This window comes from Micromesistius poutassou (assembly GCF_964030765.1).
Source record: "Micromesistius poutassou genome assembly, chromosome: 6".
NCBI lineage: Eukaryota > Metazoa > Chordata > Actinopteri > Gadiformes > Gadidae > Micromesistius > Micromesistius poutassou.
Window position 1 is genome coordinate 18,501,797 of NC_140276.1, and position 20,707 is coordinate 18,522,503.

Genomic DNA, 20,707 nt, shown 5'->3' on the forward strand with positions numbered 1-20,707 from the left:
GAGCAAAACATTATATGGAAGGGATACCTCTTCACAAATTACAAAATTATGATTAAAAAAAACTTGATGCTGACATATCCCAGATGGAGGTCCACCTCGCTATTAACTCTCTACAAAATAATAAGGCTCCTGGGCTAGACGGTTTCCCAATTGAGTATTATAAGGCTTTCTCCAAGAAATGATTGGCTCCCCTAACAAATATGATTAAAGAAGCTCTAGAAAAACAGAAACTACCAGATTCATTGGAAGTAGCAACAATCACACTGCTACCCAACCCTGCTAACCAGCCAGACTGGGACACCCATCTTCCCATGGTGCTCCTGGCGTGTCGCTCTGCGGTCCAGGAGTCCACAGCATGCACACCTGCCCTTCTCATGCTGGGGAGAGAGCTCCGCACCCCAGCAGAGTTGGCGTTTGGTTGGCCGTCTGATTCCCCGGCTGTTCCCCCGGGTCCTGAATACGCCAGGAGGCTTCAGGACCGCCTCGAGTCAGCCCACGCTTTTGCCCGAGAGCAGCAGCAGAGTGCCGGTGTGAGGCAAAAGAGGAACTACGGTATGATTGGAGGACCCAGGGAAGGCACTTTCTGGCTGCAGAGCTAGTCTGGGTCTACAACCCCCAACGGAAGAAGGGCCGGTGCCCTAAGCTCGACAGTCAGTGGGTGGGTCCCAGCAGAGTCCTGGAGAGGTTGGGGGAGGTGGTTTGCAGGGTGCAGATGCCTCCCCAGGGAAAGAAAGTGGCTCTACATAGGGACAGACTAGCTCCTTACAGAGGGGGCTCTTCTCCACATGCACCGGTAACGCCGTATTCACCTCCCCATCCTTCCTCCTCACGCCCTGCTCTCTCCCCTGTTCCCCGTGGTGACAGCTCTCTGCCAGTGACTAATTTACCCGTCCCCTCTTCTTCCCCTCCTCCAGTGGCTGAATCCTCTGCCCCTGTTCCCTTGTCCCCAGTACCTCAAGGTACTGGGGAACTGGAGGGGCTAGGGCCTAGGGTTGGCCCCGTTGGGGGCCACTGTCAGTCAGTGGCCACTGACCGCCACTGTCTCAGTGGCGGTTTTAGGCACAGGCGAAGTGGGCATTATTTCATGACACATGGAGGCGACATGAGCAAACGAAAATCATCCGCGCTGCGAAATGGTTTTCTATTCTATCATATCACTGTGTGGGGAATTGGCATATTGGCGCCCCCTCCGGCTGCAGGTGACCCTGCTTGCTGAGAAGGTGCCATTACAGAAGCTGTGTGAGAAGGGGAAAGGGGAAGGTGGCGCGGGGGACAGTTCACCTCTGGGTCTTCCAAATGGAACGGACAAGGGGGGGAACGGGGGATCCACTGTTAGCGTGGATTGAAATCCTTATTGAAGCCTGCAGGGTTATGTGATAAACATACGGAGGAACGCGATCGCTGAGCTGCCCTACCCTGCATGAGAGGTTAAACTCAGCTAGAATCGCCGCCCACCACCATCATCCAAAATTTGATGTCAACAGACCAAAAATAGTCGGAAAGCCTACAGAAACTATAGATAGTTGATGTGACAATCATATTATTAAAAATAGACTTGGAGCAATGATTTACAAACATTTGTTTTGGGAGCATGCATTTGCAAGTAGTTCGCCGCCCCACCTGCCCATATTGACAGCACAAGCCTGGTTTAGAGCAATACTCTAATGGAATTAGTGGGCTAAAGCCAGTCACACCTCAAATTTCTTGCAATTGAGAAATATGAGTTTATCTTTCACTCATATTGTTATGATATAACATGGCTGTTTGTGAAAAAATATATATATATATTTCGGGGGGGGAGGGGGGGGGCACTCGGAGGAGGTCTCGCCTGGGGTGTAACTCAATGTAGAACCGCCACTGCTCTGTCTCGTCTAAATGCCAGCTGCATTGGGAGTAGTGATGGATTTCATGATTTGTTTGCTTGAATCAGTTTGCGTCGGTCAGTTCGCCAAGAAGATTCGTTCGAATCGTTCGTTCATTCAGTCGCTTTTCCGGTAGCGGTGAATCATGGTTCTCAGCTGAGTCGTTCAGACTAAGCTCCTCCCTCGTTCTCATTCGAACAAATCACGAATGCACAGTTCTCAGCTGAGTTGGTCAGACTCAGCTCCTCCCTCATTCTCATCTCAAACGAATCACGATCGTGCAATGATGCAAACGGTCATCAATCAACATAACATTAACTAAGTTTATTTTAGCTGAGGAGCGCTTCATGTTCGGAATCGGGATGTTGTTGCCCGGCTGGCTCTCGTGACTTCTCAGTCCTCGAGTCTTCACCGCTAAACACAGCAGCGACTAGTGGGTGGAGCTGGGAGTCGAGTCTCGGAGAACAAACGATACGAACGAGACGAACTGAAACAGGGAATCAGGTCGGTTCGTTCATGTTAAAGAGTCGTTCGTTCAAACTGATTTGTTGCGAACTAGCCATCACTAATTGGGAGGTGGTAGGGGCACTGCGTCAGGCAGAGGACTGTCTGGTCTGGGGAGTTCCTGCAGAGGGACCCCATTTCTGAAGGCCAAGTTGTGAAGCACACAGCAAGCCATGATTATTCTGCACACTTTTTCAGGCCAATGCGGCAGTGTCCCCCCCGTGCTGGAAAGGCACAGCCATCGCCCTTTTGCGCGCTAAACGATGCTCCTCGTGCGCGCTCTCTTTACCACGGACATGCATAGCGACACGTAAACCCGACGCAGAACCATCGAGGTTCACGACTATGGCTAAGCGACTGCGTGGTCATTGCATTGCGTGAACGTGGAACCATACTCCATATTCTTTCCTGACGTTAGACCAGACGGGACGGTCTAGCATTTGGACAGATGCCAGAAGGGCTGCGGCCTCTCGTGGGCCGTTTGTCAATCACGGCATGCTCCGTGATTGACAGACCGTCAACAATCCTGTCCGCACGCAACCAACTCCCCCCCCCCCCCCCCCCGTAGCAATGATGACATGTAATATTCTTTCACAAAATCTTGATTTCTTTATTCATTAAGGTAATACAAATAACGTAGTATAACATTTAAAAGTTAATTGTATCATACTATTATTTGATTCCATATAAGGGCATGACTCTCAATCAACCTTAGAGTACAAAGGTATTCAAGTATTATTTTGTCTTACTACAGCCATCATAGGAGTAAAGAGAAATTAGAAAGTCTTGATTTATCAATTTACAGAGTGGTAATACAAGGCCACATTAAACAACTTTCAATGTGGGGTTGAAGAAACTGATCAAAGATAAAATTGTAATTAAAATAAAATATATAAACAACCCCTCAAACAGACAGACATTGCACGCCAAACACCACACTCCCCACATATTAATTGCAACACACAGTAAGGATACAGTAGGACTACCGATAGAAAGAAAAAATTAAATAAAATTATGTTCATGGATTTAAGTATTTGGTATATGTTATAAATGTGATTTTACCTAATCCAAATTTTTAGTTTGTTTGTAAAAAAAGTTGTAAGGCCGTTACATTCCCTTATTTCATTGGGCTGACTTATTATTGGTGGCTCTGATGAGAAGGCTGTATATCGAATCTGGCTTCGTCTGTACTGTACTATGCAGTCCCCTCTGGTAGTTGCTCTGGTTACTCTATTGCCCTTATCTTTCTATTTTATGAACTGGCATAGTGGGTGGGTGGAGTAAGCCCACCGTTAAGATGAGACAGGCATCAGAGAAATGATATATGATAAAAAACAAAGGCCTTCCTGTATTGTAAACAGATTTCACCATCCAATCTTTAATATTAAGTGGTTGGGGATGTGTGAATCCTGCCATTAGCATAAAAAAAATAGAAAATAAGAAAAACACTTGAAATAACCTGTTCATAGGAATGAAGAACAGAACACTTGATCATACAGTAGTTGTGCATACAGTCAGAAGCAATGAGAAGTGTATTAGTTATTAACAGCAGACCTATACAACATAACAGTAGAGGTACTACCTCTGCCATTGACCTTCATGTAACATTGCCCTCATCCTAGATGTACCAAACTGTTGTTGTCTGATTGTACATGGGAAAACAGTTACATTTTCTTTCACTATACTTTCAGTTTTCAAGGACAGTTCAGATTATGTACCATTTAAGACTTCTTGGATTTCTGTTGTACATCATCTCATGTTCTGACAGTCATTTCTAAAATCCTCTGTCAACCCCTTGCCCAAAACGAGAGACGGGTGCAGGGATGAAGACATACCCGATGTAAAGATGAATTGTGCAAAATGGGCCTCAGGTGAAGAAAGAGCATTAAAAAGTCGAGACAACACACCACAGGAAATGCATCTGAATGATAAACACAAGCTTCTGGCCACATGACCTCAATTATCCTCCTTGATGCAATTTGGTTGGTTCGGAACCCTAAAAGTGAAAGTGAAGTGGGTGGAGCAAAGATTTAAACAAATACACTTTGCAGGAAGTCAGTCCCTGAAGGCCAATTTAAAAGAAGAGTGTGCTATCAGTTAAACAACTTCAAGTAATATCATATACTGTGCATTAATTCGGCGTTTCATATGGCGTTTCATAGTGGCATGAAGAAATAAACATTCTTGGTCCATGTTCTAGGTCTTTGTTCCGTCTATTTTCTCCGGTCCTAGAACCTTTGTCCCTGTGTTAACTATGGCAGTCCATGGTCATAGTTCTCTGATTCTTCTCTGACCATGGCTCTTGGTCACAATGTTGTCTGGTTCTAGCAGTCTTTCCCTGGATCTAGTTCTTCATGTTCTTTGGCCCCAATACTTGGTTCTAGTGTTCCCTGGCAGACGGCCTGGCTCACGGTGTCTATGCAGTCGGCCCTGAAGCTGGGCCTGCTACTCCTGGCTGCCTTGGCCTCAGCCAGGATCCTGCGGTACGGGGAGTTGAAGATGAGGATGAAGAGGCAGCTCAGCGCTGCAAACACACCTGCCATCACCAGAACAGACACTGCCAAGAGAGAAAGACATTGTGGTGTTGTCATAGCCTGGCATTGCCAGACGAATTGCAAACTGCAACTAGAAAATGCGTTTCCTGCAGAAAATGTGGTCAGTGCTGTAGTGCAAATTGAGGTTGAAAATATGTTTTAGTAAAGCCACATAGTTTAAGACACATAAAGTGAAGAGTTAGTGATAAAGTTTGAATACATTTGTGTGTGTGTGTGTGTGTGTGTGTGTGTGTGTGTGTGTGTGTGTGTGTGTGTGCGTGCGTGCGTGCGTGCGTGTGTGTGTGTATGGAAGTAAAGAACCCAGAAAGAGTTTCTGGGTTAAAACCCCCAGAATATTTTGGCTGGACTAGTAGACAGCATCCTTATCCCCTTCGATGCAAGTGGCTTGGATAAAAGGTCCTGCGAAATATGACTGTAAACTAGTGAATAAGACGTACCCCTCCAGCTGAGTGCGGCATCCCCCCCAACAGAGCAGGTGGAGAAGGGGGAGTCAGCCAGAGGTCTGGTCAATGCCTGCAGTGCCACCATCAGGGCGACTGACTGCACCTGTCTGCAAAGAGAATTAGCTTTAGCTGCTTTATATACACAGTAGAGTTAGCCGAGCGCTACTAGAGTTGATAAACAGTGGAGTAAGCTGAGAGTTAGTGGCCGTTTATACACAGTAGTGTAAGCACAGTGCTACTAGAGGAAGTGTTGACTTGGGCCCTTTGGGAGAGTTTACAAAGCCAACAGTTTTAAACTTGGGTTTTAAGATGGACAGTGATTTTAAACTGGATCGACAAATTAGCTCTGTGGTAAAGTCCAGCTTTTTCCAAATTAGACAGCTGGCAAAGGTCAAACCACTTCTTGCACATCAGCACTTTGAAACAGTAATCCATGCCTTCATCACATCTCGGCTGGATTACTGTAATGCACTTTATTTTGGAGTTAGCCAGTCCTCCCTTGCACGTCTCCAGTTGGTGCAAAATGCGGCCGCACGCCTGCTAACTGGAGTACGTAAGGAGGGAGCACATCACCCCCATCCTGGCCTCCCTCCACTGGCTGCCTGTGCATTTTAGAGTTCATTTTAAGACTCTTTTATTTGTTTTTAAATCTTTAAATGGACTGGCCCCATCTTACCTCTCTGAGCTTCTTCATCCCTACGCCCCTGCTCGGTGCCTCCGGTCAGCTGATCTGCTGCTCCTGGAGGTACCGAGGTCCAAACGGAAGCTCAGAGGGGACAGAGCCTTTTCAGTTGCCGCTCCAAAATTGTGGAACGAGCTTCCCCTCCACATTAGACAGGCCTCCTCACTGTCCATTTTTAAAACTAGTCTTAAAACCCACTTTTATTCCTTGGCGTTCAACTCAGCATGAGACTCTACCTCTGTTTTAGTGTTGTATGGTTTGTTCTGTTCATTGTTTTTAATGTTTTTTATTTTAATTGTTTTATTTAAATTCTAAATTGTTTTATTGCTTTTGAACTGTTTTGAAAGCAATAAACAATTATTATGTTATATTTATTCTTCTGTTGCATTATGTACAGCACTTTGTTTCAGCTGTGGTTGTTTTAAAGGGCTCTATAAATAAAGTTGAGTTGAGTTGAGTTGAGTTGAGTACTAGAGGAAGCATGGTACCCTGATATGAAGATGAGGCCCGTGGATGTGGCCTCCCCCACTGGATAGGTGCACTCCACACACAGCTCCATGGCAACGGGGTAGATCGCGAAACCAAACAGACCGAAGAGGGAGCATGCAGCCGCCACTGCCACTTCCTGCTGACGCATCTGAGAGACCTGGGAGACAGAAAGGTAGAGAAAGACAGGTAGGAAAGAGACAGACAGGGAGAGAGAGACAGAGTCAGGGAGAGACAAAGACAGACTTAAAGTGCTATGCTCTCTCTAATGACCTGAGATTAACCACTACTAACTTAATATACCTAAATGTAATTATCTTTGGTACCTAAGCTTAATCATCTCCAATCTAATAAACTTCAACCTAACCACCTCTAATCTACTACCTAAACCCTTTCTAAACCATCCACTGACCACTGGAATACTTCACAAAGTGCTGTTTGTATCCATTCAAACAGCCATTCATGCACAGCAGTTAATACACAGTGAAAACAGACATTGACTCACAACAGCGAAGGCGATGCAGGCCAGTGCGCTGAGGGCCATATTGACCTTGGTGACCTCCGTGAACATCTTGGTCTTGTCCACGAAGAGGCCCAGGAGCCCTGCCCCGATCACACCGAACACAATGAAGAGAGAACCACACAGCCCTGCGAAGTACTGCCACACAAAGAGAGCACATTTAGTGAGCAGCAGAGAGAGACACGTTCACAGCACACGCATTCAACGACAGTGGACTCACTTGACTCACTATTGCCTGTTCACTCATACAATGAGGAACTGCGCTAAGGCATTACTAATGTGATCTATTTCCAAGTAAAACAGGATATTAGGGTGCCTCACTAAAACAAAAACATTTCCATTTATGCCTCACACACTGTTTTTATAGTTCAGGCTTTGAAATAAGTTAGCCTCTTTGTGACACAACATTTTCACGTTGGGGATTGGCTGGATTGCTGCAGGGCTTTGGAATAATGAATACTGATATCCAAACTGGCAGATAAAAAGGAAATCTAGCCTACGATATATTTAGATCTCTGGGCAAGTATTGCAGTTTGGAAGGAAAACAAAGTCAGCTAGCTAGCACTAGGGGTGTAGCGATACGTGTATTCTTACTGAAATTTTTTGGTATGGGTCTAACAGTTCAATGCACGTTTCATTTCGGTACGTACCGAAAAAAAAGTGTTTTTTTCTTCTTTTTTTTCCAATGGCGTTGGTTGCTAAAAAGGGTACTACTTTGCCTATATATGGCAATTTTTTGGATTTAGACCTGATGAGAGTGGACAGCCAAGGGACACGTTTGAAGTTGTGTGCAAGATCTGCTCATATGTGATCCGCCCAAAAGTCGGGCAGACGACCAATCTACATGACCACTTGCATGTGTGCCACGCAGAAGTTAATAGAAATGATGGTAAACAAAATATCACAGCACATAGAGCAGGATTATGAACGTTTACAATGTCTCATGTCAATTTACAATAGGCAAAATGTGTCGGCGTTGGCCGACTAACTTTTTTTAATAAAGGATGTTGATGCTGTGTGCCTCCTCTTTGCAACAGAATTTGTTTCAGATATAAAACCATTTAATTTAACATACACACTAAAACAGTTATCATTTTTAAATAAATATTTGGAAACGAAAATTCACGTTTTCCGCAGTGCGCACAACACAGTCAGTAAAAAAGTGAATGTTCTCGGTCACGTATGACTCATAGTCAAAGCTGTCCAAGCATTGGTGGTACATACAATTAAGTGTCATTTGTCATTTTGCTATGACAAGTTGACATTGTCCAAATGGTCTGACCGTATGGGTTGCAATTTGAAAGTTGTTCATCATGACAAATGGTGCATGTACAAGTTTCATGCATATGGAACCTTCCTAGTGGAAATTAGTGATGGATTTCATGGTTATTTTCCTTGATCCAGTTCGCCAAAAAGAATCGTTCAGAATCGTTAAGTCGCGTTTCCGGTACAATGTCTTTAGCTGTGAATCATGGAATGCATGGTTCTCAGATCCTTGTACTCAAATGATCATGCAGACGGTAAACACAACACAGTAGTTCAAGGCAAAAAAATAGCTGCAACTTCATGATTATGTGTACTTTTAGACAACACAACATTGGCTATGTGTATATTCTCCTTGAGCAGAGCCATAATTACTCTGGGCTACAGCCTACAAGCCAAGAACGAGTGACTGACGAGAAGTCAGCTGCGACCCTTACAACTTGCTATGCATTCCTGTCTCTCATTGCCTAAAATTTGACGAGAGCGTCCTAGACTCAACAGACAATGGCATACGATTGGTTGGCTCTTATCTCAGTCCCCCTTCACCACTCTGCTAACTTTACGAGTTCTACAAGCCTGCCAACTTTTGGATCCAAAGTCAGGTTAAAAATAATAATAATACTAACAAATACAATAGGGATCCTACGTTTTTCGTAGGGCCCCTAATAATACTAACGAATACAATAGGGTTCCTACGTTTTTCGTAGGACCCCTTATAATAATAATAATAAAGAAATCGTATTTCGTTCTCGCCTTTTAAAAGGTCTTTTACATATTTCTGTTGACACATCATAATGGGAATTGAAGCGTTCTTACGTTGCTGTAGCCACGCACGCACAGGATCTGCTCCAGCAGGGAGGAGAAGCAGGTGAAGACGGCTATACCACAGCCGAAGCACACCAGCAGTACTAGGTAGGGCCTGTTTCTCAGCAGCTGGAAGACAACAGAGCAGACAGAGATCAGAGAACCACAGCAACTTCAAGGACAGGTAGGGTCAGTTCCCTGGTTGTAGGGTCCGTTAAAGAGCTACAATAAAGACTTTAAGTAGACTTAATGCAATATTCCTCTGTCTACCTTCTTTCTGCTTGCCTGTCAATCTATTTGTCTGTTGTCTGTTCATAGGTTGTATATAACCTATAATTGCTTGCCTGTCTGCCTGCCTCTGTTTAGGTCTTTATATTTAATTTGTCCCTCCATTTCTCTTTTGCTGTACCTCTCTGTGTCTCTCTCTTTACAAGGTTGAGGCCCTGTCCGTCTCTATACCTCTCTCTATCCATCCCTCTCCATACAAGTCTGTCTCTCTATCCGTCTATTTTGAGGTTCTGTATGAAGGGTTCTGAGTTTTTTTTACCAGTTGGAGGTCCTGTCTGAAGGGTTCTGAGGTGTGTTTACCAGTTGGAGGTCCTGTCTGAAGGGTTCTGATGTGTGTTTACCAGTTTGAGGCTCTGGGTGAAGGGTTCTGATGTGTGTTTACCAGTTTGGGGCTCTGGGTGAAGAGTTCTGATGTGTGTTTACCAGTTTGAGGCTCTGGGTGAAGGGTTCTGATGTGTGTTTACCAGTTTGGGGCTCTGGGTGAAGGGTTCTGATGTGTGTTTACCAGTTTGAGGCCCTGGATGAAGGGCTCAGAGGTGGAGGACTCTGCACTGGCAGACGGCGGTGTCGGGGGTCCACTACTCCTTAAACCCACCGTTGCTAGGAAACAGACCAGGCATGCTGGGATAGCATACACCAGCATCTAGTGGAGAAATAATAATGAATGTACAATGGTGAACGATGGCTATCGTTTCATTGTTAACCATCACTCATTGCTACTATGTCCAATAATGTTTTAATCCTTGGTAGAATAAATTCTTAAACATAAGACAATCAGGAGTGTATTGCTTTAGGGTTTGTTGGCACTTAAGTAAGAGTTGAAAAATAGTAGTTTTACTAGTTAAAAGTCTCCAACTTTATTGTCATGAAGAAGTATTGCTCACAACGCTCTTATACACTAGAATTTGTACATGAGTGTACAACATATTGGTACCGAGTGTATTGGTACAGAACTCACCAGAAGAGGGATTCTGTCGTTCGTAGTGACAATCAACGGTGATAGAATGTTAGCAAACAGCAGCCCGACAGGATTGGCTGAAAAAGGAACCAGGGGGCACAAGATTGGCTGAAATGGTGACTGTGTCTCAAAATATCTCTCAAGTCTGCTGCACGGTCAGAATTCACTTCCTTTTTTTTGTGCCACAATCAAGATCTAAGTATTTTTAGACAGATAACAGATAGGAAGTAGAAGGCGTTTTTATGGACATTTGAGACGCAACGCAAGGGGGTTTACGGACCCATTACGTCCTTGCGGACACTCCTTGAGGCAAGGGCCTGACGTGCACCTCCCAAAAATTGTAACCTTGCATCTAGGCGACGCAGCAGCAAGGGCTGTGATTAGTCCGCTAACTAAAACCTGACGCAGAACCAAAACAGGTTCACAACTCTGCCAAGCGTTTGCGTGGGCCTTGCATTGCGTCGACGTGGAACCATAATCACTCCTATAATCAAATACATGTGAACACATAGTTAATTCTGTTATATAGTGGCATGGTAGGCCAAACCAGATAGTACACTTGAGATTCCCTTTCAATTTAGTACACTAAATACTGTTCTCCAAAAGGGATGGAATTGTTTTTGCTATTGGCCGATACTGCAATGTGGTATCGGTCCATTTATTATTACTCACACCATTCTTAAGAAAGAATAAAAGACTTAATCATTTACACATGGAGGCGATCATGTTGGCAGTGGCACGTTGGTTCTCTGAAAACCAAAGGGCGGCCATCTTGGTGGGTGCGAAGATGACCAGTGGCTGAGCCACGGCGCAGAGCGTCTGTCCTGACATCACCAGGGGGTACGGGTCACTCAGACCCAGGCTCTCAAAGGTGCCGAATAACCTCAACAGCGCCCCCAGCATGTTCAGCCATGAGCCAAGGATCAGCTGCATATACAGTAGAAACATCACAGGGGTTATAAGCACAACACAATGGGTTCATAAAGACCAACACCACAGGTTTATAAAGACCAACACAATAGGTTTGTCAGGACTTACACAACTAGCTTGTAAGGACTCACCGGTTAGGTTAAAAATAACAGGTTAAAAATAACTCACACCTCCGGTGGATCAAGAACTGGTTTGTAAGGACTTACACCACTGATTTAATATGACTCACACCACAGGTTGTTTATCTCCACAGGTTGACAAAGGGGAAAAGTGTAGCAGGTAGAGTGTTCAGTGTACTCCCAGCCAAACCTGGGTTCCGGGTTAGATCCCCAATGTCCCATCCTTGAGCAAGATGCCCCAACTACATGCTCTTTAATGAGATGTTGTGGTGTTGAGGCGAGGTGGCCTCAGTCCAGCAACACATGCATCTAAAATTCACTTTGTTTTACCGTGATGCGCAGGCCCAGGCTGTCTATCATCCAGGTGGTCCCAAAGCTGAGGGGGATGGCCACCACCATATAGACCAGGGACAGCCAGTTGATCTGGTCCAGAGTGGCATGCAGGTACTGGGCTGACTGGTCCGCAACCGGGGCAAAGGTCAGCCATAGCTTGTAGAACAGAGGGGAGTGTTTTAGTGAGTCAAACCGAGTGGTTAATGTTCTACGAAAAATCCCATTTATTTTCAACATAGAGATTTTGATTAAAAGCCATAATGTCGTAACCGTCCAAATGATATGTACCACATGCCGTTATATTGTGAATCGATGGTATTTGCTCCTGTAGAAGCCACAAGTTAAACGGGGCAACAACTCCTAAAGTGTGACATAACGTCTCTGATTGGTGGAGCTTGCTGTTACTAGGAAATGTTTACTGCACCCGCAAAAGTCAAGCCGTGGATGACTGCTGTCACTGAACCCAATCACTTACCGCACCAACCATGATTTCCCTTAAATTAATGGAAAGTTAGAGAGTTGCTGTAAGAGCTGTAGAGGAGCTCTACATGTTGAAAAATATGTCGATATAGAATACATGATTAAAAATAAAAGTAAAATTATAAGTTACAGCACTAGCAGTGCTTTTTAGTCATTTTGGTAATTTAAAAGCTATGGATACATAATGTTGAATGAATACGTAATTGGAATCTGCATTCACATTATTCATTATTCACACATATTAAAAACGAGTAACGTTATGGTGCTATCCATTTGTATGGTACGCCAACCCGTACGAGTCGTAAGGTGTAAATCTCCCAGCTTTCTTGCGGCATTTCACAGAGGCACGTCTTCGGGTCCATATAATTTCTCAGACGCTCCATTGTTCCGACCTCTCAGTCGTATGCTTGACTCCTCCGCCAGCAGAGCCAGCTCCTCCGGCTGGACTCCGCATATGACGAGAGGTCGGAACAATGGAGCGTCGGAGAAATTATATGGACCCGAAGTGAACTGACAGCTGTCTACTGAAAACATCTTTTGTGAATGCTGCCTGAGTTTGTTGTTGCTGGTGACGTAAAGAGGTCAGGCAGTGGCTCTATTACCACTAGTTGAAATGGTTACAGCGCCACCTATCATACCGGGGCATGACATGCTTCGGCCAATGAATCAGTTTACTCACTGCCATGTATACTCGGACAATTGCAGTTGTCCAATTGCGGAGCATATTCGAACTATGGCGTTAATCGGATTAAGCTGTGCATTTAAACGGACTGATTGTTATTGTTCATTACATTAGCCTCTTTAGCTAACCAGCTCGAAAAACAAACACAACTTGACATTGTATTCAGGGTTGCCAACTCTCACGCATCTGGCGTGACACTCTGACACTGGCTTGGCAACCTTGTGTACTGCACACTAGGGATGTCACGATACCAGAAATTTAGTAGTCGATACCAATACCAGTGAAATTCCACGATTCTCGATACCCAATTCGATACCACAGTCAATGTCCATGTACTTCAACATACACTCATTTATTAAAAACATTTAAACATTACAAAAAACAGTGGCACTGGTATGTAGCCTTCAAGTAATGAATAAAAATAAACCACTATTAACATTACAAAAAAAGAACAGTAGTATGTAGCGTTCAAGTAATAATTTTTTTTTTTTTTAAATATGCGCTGAAAGCAGGCAGTCATGCAGCTATGCGGCTCGCGTTTACACTTGCGTGCATGGCGGGGTTTAAAACATAACTTCCAACCTAATATTAAGTAATAGGCCTATAACGCAGGTGCGCAAGGCAGCCACAGGAGACGCCAACATTGTTTTCAACCACTCGGTACTGCGCCGTATTAATTACCAAGTTTTGAAAAGAAAAAGTATTTGAAGCAAATAAGCAACGCTGTTTTTGATTTGTTTATTTGGTTTTGAACAAATAGTTTTGGATGCATGCATCGGCTTTGAGCTGGTTTGTTACTTTGAAATTGCATACGCTCGCAAGACACACACACGCGCACGCACACATTCACCTCCGCACCCACTACAACCTGCCGATCTTCAATCAAAACAACATCAAGTAAGTGATGCCGAACGCAGTTGTACCATGCGTGTTTAGAAGCACAACATTGAAACGGGTCCCGTCTGAAACAGTCGCGCGGCGCAGCGTTCCAAACACAAAGTACTTCCAGACACGACTCTTGCTATTCTTTTTATCGACGAGTCGAGGCGGAGCCGTCTCACTCGCTGCAGCTGCAGTTTCCGTCTTCGATGTTCCCGTGTAGGTGTATATGCTGCCCACGTGACGTCCGGAGGAATTGCATCCTCGGTACCTACGGTACTAAGAAAAACGAGTACCGTCACATTTTTTTGAATTTTGGTATCGACTTGGTACCAAAGTATCGGTTCTCGTGACATCCCTACTGCACGCACAGCAAGACAATGCATAAATTGGTGACCGGAATAAAGTAGCAATGTAATCATGTCTGTAAGAGCATTTAAAATCTACATTAAAATGACGTGAACAAAAAAAAAACCATCTCTTTAAGGGTGCAGTCATTTTTGTTGTCGAGTCATACAGTCAGCCTCACTGAACTCGCTCTACTTTCAGAACTAATGGTGAGACCAAAAGGGGGCGTTCCTCCGTGAAATGCCACAAGAAAGCTGGGAGATTTACACCTTACGAAAAGGACGTACCGGCGTACCATACAAATGGATAGGACCATAAGCAAGGGACGTACCATGTCGACAACACTATACACTATATGAAACACTAACACACACACAACTTATATTAACAATATAAACAATCTAATAATGACAAAAGTTATAAGATGCAAGAAACGGGGGGGATGGAGGGGACGTGTCCCCTCAAATATTGGAGACAGACCCATTTGTCCCACCCAAAAATTATAACGTGAGGAGAAAAATATTTTATTTTATTTTATTTTGAAAGTGCAACACAGCGTCTTGTCACCGGCCCCCTGAATGCTGTTTTGTGACCCCAACGGAGCCTTCAAGGCAGCGCGCAGGGTTGGGGGTTAGGCATTCAGGCAGGGAGTGCATTCCATGCAGCGCTGCCTAGAAGGCTGCTTTGGGGGCACATAACACCATCGAGCCACCGGCCCGCTCCCGCCCCCTCGACGGCTCAGACTGTTTGGGAAACGGGAGTCTACAGCTGGCGACAGGTCAGAGCCGTTAAGAGGGTGACCAGACGTCCCGGTTTTACCAGGACAGTCCCGATTTTGATTTTGATTTTTTGCGTGTCCAGAGTCCCGAAAAAAGCCTGACGGGATGCTAAAATGTCCCAGTTTACTCCAACCACTATGAAATGTCCCCTTTTGTTCGCGATTACATAGCCAACGTGGTCTTATTATAGCCCGATCATTAACTAAAAAACATATAGAAACATTAAAGCATCCAGCATATGATTTCAACAATGTGTGAGGGCATACGCAACAGGGATGGTCGCACAGTGGAATGCTGATGGAAAACCAACAGACAAGCGTTGTTTTTTTCCCCGTGCATTTCAGAAGCAGGGAGATTCCGTACAAAAATACATGTCTAATTTGTCAGTTTGCCGTGTGTCTGCCAGGCACTAATGCTCCCGTTGAGCTGATCTTTCCATCATGAACAATACTTGGACTGACGAGAGGAGCCGCATGACCGTTCCCACCTTAAAGGCGTTGCTTGTTACAGGGGCTCATTTTGATGACAGCTTTGAAGAGCGTTTGTCTCTGTGCTCTATGAGGTTGACGTCTCACACACACACACACACACACACACACACACACACACACACACACACACACACACACACACACACACTTTGTTCAAAATGTTCTGAAGCTTCAGGCTAATTCATAAAAATATAGATAGTCCCACACGACACTCATTCAATGTCTTTTCATATTTTCTCTTAAATGTATAGGCCTACCAAAAATATTTATGATTTTTTTCCCCCATTAGCTTTGTTGTGAGCGGTTGTCCTATAGGACAGTGATCATGATTTGCCTCAATATTAGAATATTGAGAACACCCATAGGACAAATAGCAATGGTGGGTGGAAAGCCATAAAGTAGGTCTGTACATGCAGTGTAAGCTTGTCCGGGCTCTGCTTGTCAGGATGTAGGCTATAAATCTGAACACATTTTTTGAATGATTAGAATACATTTTTAGAATTTTAAAAATGTAGGCCTATTCAGAAAATTTGTGATCAAAATTTTCAAATTTTGATCAATATTCTTCCCACGTTATTTATTATTCTACAAAACTGGATGATTAGGCCTGCAATTAAAGAATTGGTTTGATATTTATCAGTTCATTACTGCCATTCAAAATGTGTTTCCTTTACCTTTTCAGGTTTCCTTTCAGGTTTCCGATATGTGTCCCCCCCCAATGTTAAACTCATTCCTACGCCCCTGGGACCAATAGTCAAAATTTCGAGTGTCAACCACTCTATTTCATCCTAGACAACCCAGAAAGGGGCCTCAATGTTCAAAATACCGGAATTGTCCTTTAACTGGTAAAATATTTACAAAATAAGTACTACACCTTTAAGTACACCTAAAGTGTTAACCAACATGCCGTAGCCCTACAAAATGTTTACCTGTCAGATCAAGAGAGCAGAAACCTGTCCTCAAGGATTCTGCAAGCTTCGATACCATGTAGCCTACTATACCCAGTACCGGCGCTCCGCACACGCAGAACACGCACTGCGCGTAGGGCACCAAGTGTCTGGGGGGGCCCCACAAAAATCTGTCTCGTAAAAAATCATCATCATAATAATAATCATAATAACACGATATATTTAAAATTAACATGTGTAAAACGTGTTAATAGCAATACAAAAGTAACATTTGCTCGAGAAAAAGATGCGTCTCCTGTGCGGCCCTCTCTCTCTCCCCTTGGTGCCCCCCTCCCCCACATCCCAGTGGTATGTTTGATTAGATCATTCTCAAGTTTGGCAGACACCTGTGTTTGGACATGGCCTCGAAAAGGCATCAAGAGTCGGGGGCGGATAATAGAAAAAAGAAGAGACAGCGAGATGATGCATGCACGTCGATGGCAGGTAAGACAATGTTTTAAATAAAAATGGCTAATTCTGTAATTTAGTCCTTGTATGAATGTCTATGCTCATGCCAGGTAATGTTAACGTTACCGTTAATGTCAACAAACTAACGTTAGCTCCTATATTATTTTAGCCATCACAAGTCGTCAGCCAAGTATTAGCCAAGTTTACTTATATAGGCCTACTGCATTTCAGGACGTTTATTTGGCGTTTGTTATGTAGCTACCGTTAACGTCAACAAACTAACGTTAGCTCCTATATTCTTTTAGCCATCAGAAGTCGTCAGCCAAGTATTAGACAAGTTTACTTATATAGGCCTAGGTCTACTGCATTTCAGGACGTTTATTTGGCGTTTGTTATGTAGCCTACGTTATGACGTTATGCATGTGTACTGTGAACCAACGAGTATGCAATTGTGTACTGTAGTGGAAAAAGTAATGCTACAGATGATACTTTAAAGTAATGAGTTGATGAATGGAGAATGGCTCCTGGTAACATGAATTCTGAGAAACCTTGCATCTGCAGGGCGACATCTGCAGGTGAAACTACAATTTAAAAGAAAATAAAGAAATCTTAGTTATGTAGATCCCCCTCCATTCATATTCATAGTTTTCAAATTATGTCGATTTTTTTTTATATTGTGAGCCATCGACTATTGTCTTAAAGGTAAAATAGTTTTAAATGTTGTCATGCATCAGTGATTTACACATTGGCTTACATAAACCTGTAATTAATATGTAACATTGTTTTTGAATCAAGGTGCAAAACTGTATTTCAGTGTACAATCCCTGAGTATTTTTTCTTGTATTTCTGAATGCAGGGTCAATGCTTAGATATGTGCAAGGAGTTCCTCAAGACCAGGAGGAAGATTTAGATGATCAACCATCCACCAGCAGTTCAAGCACACATCATCAACCACCAATCTCTGCAGACTCTGCAACAGCACCCAGCCCTGACCAACAACCATCAACTACTAGTTCAGGACTTATGTTAATGTTTGGTGCTATTGTTAATGCAAAATTGGTGTAGTCTTTTATCAAGATTTTAATTTCTCTTTATTTGCACATTACATTTTGCAAAACATTAATGTTGAGAAGTTATTTTGGAAATAAAGAGAAACGTACTGACAATTACTGAATTGATGTTTGATTGTAGATTTTCAGGGGGGCACCACAATGCATTTGTGCTTAGGGCACCCAAATGGCTAGCGCCGGCCCTGACTATACCTGCACTTTGTAGTTAACATAAAAGCATGTCTAAACTGACTGCAAACCAATTACTGACATCTCGTTTCTTTATGGCAGTCTAGTACAGTAGGCTATATGCAAGTTTATCGTCAATTGTAGGTCTCTTGTATTGTATCGTGTAGAATAGTAGGCTATTACATGATATTGTATTGTATTGAGTTGAAGCAGCGTAGGCCGACTTTATACAAGTAGGTTTATATTCCCGGATTTCAAGTCGTGGATAAATAAAGAATTATCATCTTTTGTATAATATAATATAGGCCTACATACGAAAAATATGCTAACGTTGCCTATGTTAGTGTGTACTCGATTTGTCCAAGTTGTTGTCAAGCTTGGCAGATCCTTCCTTATTCAGATTTATTGCCATATTTGTGAAATGCTTACTTACTGCAGCGTTGGAACTGTTCAGAAGACACAACACCAACAGAACGAACCATCGTCTCTTGTATACTTTGAATATGGACCGTGTTGTCAGCTCTCTTGTAGGCTTAATGCAACCAGATACATTGTCGTTTGGGTCGTTCAAAACATCTCCTTCATAGTCCATGATTCCGCACTTTACAGAGGAAAAAACAATAGTGAAGCAGTCGATCTTCAGGTCGATAAAGACAGACCGTAGGACAATGGACACTTGAAAGCGATCATTGCAAATGTTTTTTCTTTTTCACAGCACTGTTGGTGTTTGTTTTGGTCCGCCTTCAGGACAACTCGTCATGTGGGTATGGAAGAACTCGTTCGATTAGGGTCATTTTCCCATCCAAGGGTCCGAACGTACAGTGGGAGGTCCTTCTATCCGCTGCTAACAAATCAGGGATCCAAACATTACAGTGGGCGTTATCTCTCTCAATTACTAACCAATCCGTAACCCGAATAGTACAGTCGGCGGTATCACTAAGACGTAGCCTGTACATTCGGACTCTTGGACGGTATGTGAAGCTATGAAGCCGGTAGGACGGCTTCCCAGATGGGAGTGGCATAAGTCTGTCAAGTAATATTGACCCCTTCGCCTTTAAGTTTTTTTCAACTGTTGATGATTTTAGTCCTTAACAACTGTAGCTCGAAAAAAAAGGACTAGTGCGTTTCAAGCTAATCGATACTTTATTTTTCGATATTATTTTCAATAATATAGCTCGTCTGTATAAACTGTATTGCCTTGGCCTAATCATATCAAAGACACTGTGATATGCCACATTCTGGTCATAGAACATTTGTGGCTGTTTGGTTGAATCTTTGTTTTAGAAACAATATATCCATCAAACACCTTTTTATCTCGCAGTGTGAACAGTCTCTCAGATGAATGAATGAATGAGAGTCCATAAACACAGTCATGTTGAGTTGATGCACTCATTCACACACCTCCCCCTCCACCTCCACCGCGCATGCTCCGTACCGCTCCATGAGTGCTGTTTCGGCCTCTTTCGGGACTGGCCGTACATTTTCGCCTCTTTGTTTTACTGATAGTGGATTTAACTCGGATTCGACCCAATATCCAGTGGACTGTACTGTACCCAAACAGGTTAGTTGCTTTAACTTACCACGGTATTTGTACGTGCCTGCTATATTTCCTCTATTGGTGATTTACGGCCGTGTTAGGCATTGTTCCTCTTCATTTTGCGTGTGTTTTCCGCTGGCTGGTAGGAGCATGATATACGTGCTAGGTTATGTGCCAGAGTGGCGGCGCCGGGCCCTTCAGTCGTACACCGGGATTCTTTTCTGAAAAAAAGTGCATTATAAGCGGCTTTGTTACTGGTCGTGATCCACGAGGCTCCACGGTACCGGAGAAACGGCTCCCGTGGTCGTCTCGCCGCCTGCCTGTCATAAATAATGCTTCTGTTCTTCTGGGGGCGACACAGCAGCTTTTTCCAGTCGTCTGGAAGGTTCTTGGGGGGGGGGGGGGGGGAGAGAAAAAACACGGTCCACCATTAGCATAACCCCATTCTTCTGGGGTGCAAAGTTCAGGGGCTTGCTTACTGCCAAGAGGGGGTCTTTGGTCTGCTCAAATCGGGAGGGGGAACACAAAGTTGGTGCATATTGTAGGGTGGATGTCGCCCTTCGGCAGACTGCAGCAAGCCGTGACCCAGTAAGCAAGGAGAATGTAGGCTACAGACCCATGAAGTATGTTCCTCTTTGATAAATGTCTTTGCGTTGGGAGACGTAATTATGAGCGAGGTGAAGGACAACATTTCAACTGTATTTTAAAGGATGGGCAGTCAAATGTGGCACGACTGTTGAACAAGAGAGCGAAACATCCACTTCCATGTCTGCAGTCTGCCTGCACGCTTCTCAAGATGCATGCAACTTTTCTTTGTAAGCACCTGGCTCCCGTCTGCAGACTTAAGAGCACTTGATGGCAACGCGGATACTTTGTATTCGTGTTCTCATAAACCAAATTGATTTCAGATCACCAACATTTTGACTCATGTGGCATACACGGACAGTACCCAGGTGAACCTAAAATCGTCAACAACAACGTCTGTGAATAAACGTATGCAATGTCTACTAGTCTGTATAAGTCCTCCTCCGAATATATTAATTTGTCTCGCATGGCTTTCTAACTACAGTCCGCCAAGCAGAGTTTCCTGTACTGTTTTAAATGAAGTGTACAAAAAAACTCCTAAGTTGGTCTCATCATCTGTGTTATGAGGTGTAAAGGCTATGTCCAC

At 43.8% G+C, this 20,707-nt stretch overlaps 2 protein-coding genes across 3 annotated transcripts in view; one reads left to right on the top strand and one right to left on the bottom strand.

Moving 5' to 3' along the window:
- Nucleotides 1-2,972: 2,972 nt before the first annotated feature.
- On the bottom strand, nt 2,973-19,901 carry slc49a3 (solute carrier family 49 member 3). Of its 2 annotated transcripts, XM_084469967.1 has the most exons (11): nt 19,792-19,901; nt 18,433-18,600; nt 11,745-11,903; nt 11,076-11,292; nt 10,366-10,442; nt 9,913-10,050; nt 9,132-9,248; nt 7,038-7,190; nt 6,535-6,692; nt 5,359-5,471; nt 2,973-4,923 (listed from the first exon to the last, which is right to left on the bottom strand). In XM_084469967.1, exons 1-11 carry the CDS (start codon nt 19,861-19,863, stop codon nt 4,691-4,693), a joined length of 1,605 nt encoding a protein of 534 aa, XP_084326093.1. In that variant the 5' UTR covers nt 19,864-19,901; the 3' UTR covers nt 2,973-4,690. The 2 variants fall into 2 exon arrangements, with proteins under 2 accessions (XP_084326093.1, XP_084326094.1); XM_084469968.1 differs by lacking the exon at nt 19,792-19,901 and having other exon boundaries at nt 18,433-18,739.
- The window catches only part of pcgf3 (polycomb group ring finger 3), a 50,799-nt gene continuing 49,527 nt past the window's right edge, over nt 19,436-20,707 (top strand). Inside the window, exon 1 of the mRNA XM_084469969.1 lies at nt 19,436-19,560. The gene's annotated coding sequence lies outside the window, so the exon portion shown is untranslated. The remainder of the gene's footprint in view (nt 19,561-20,707) is intronic.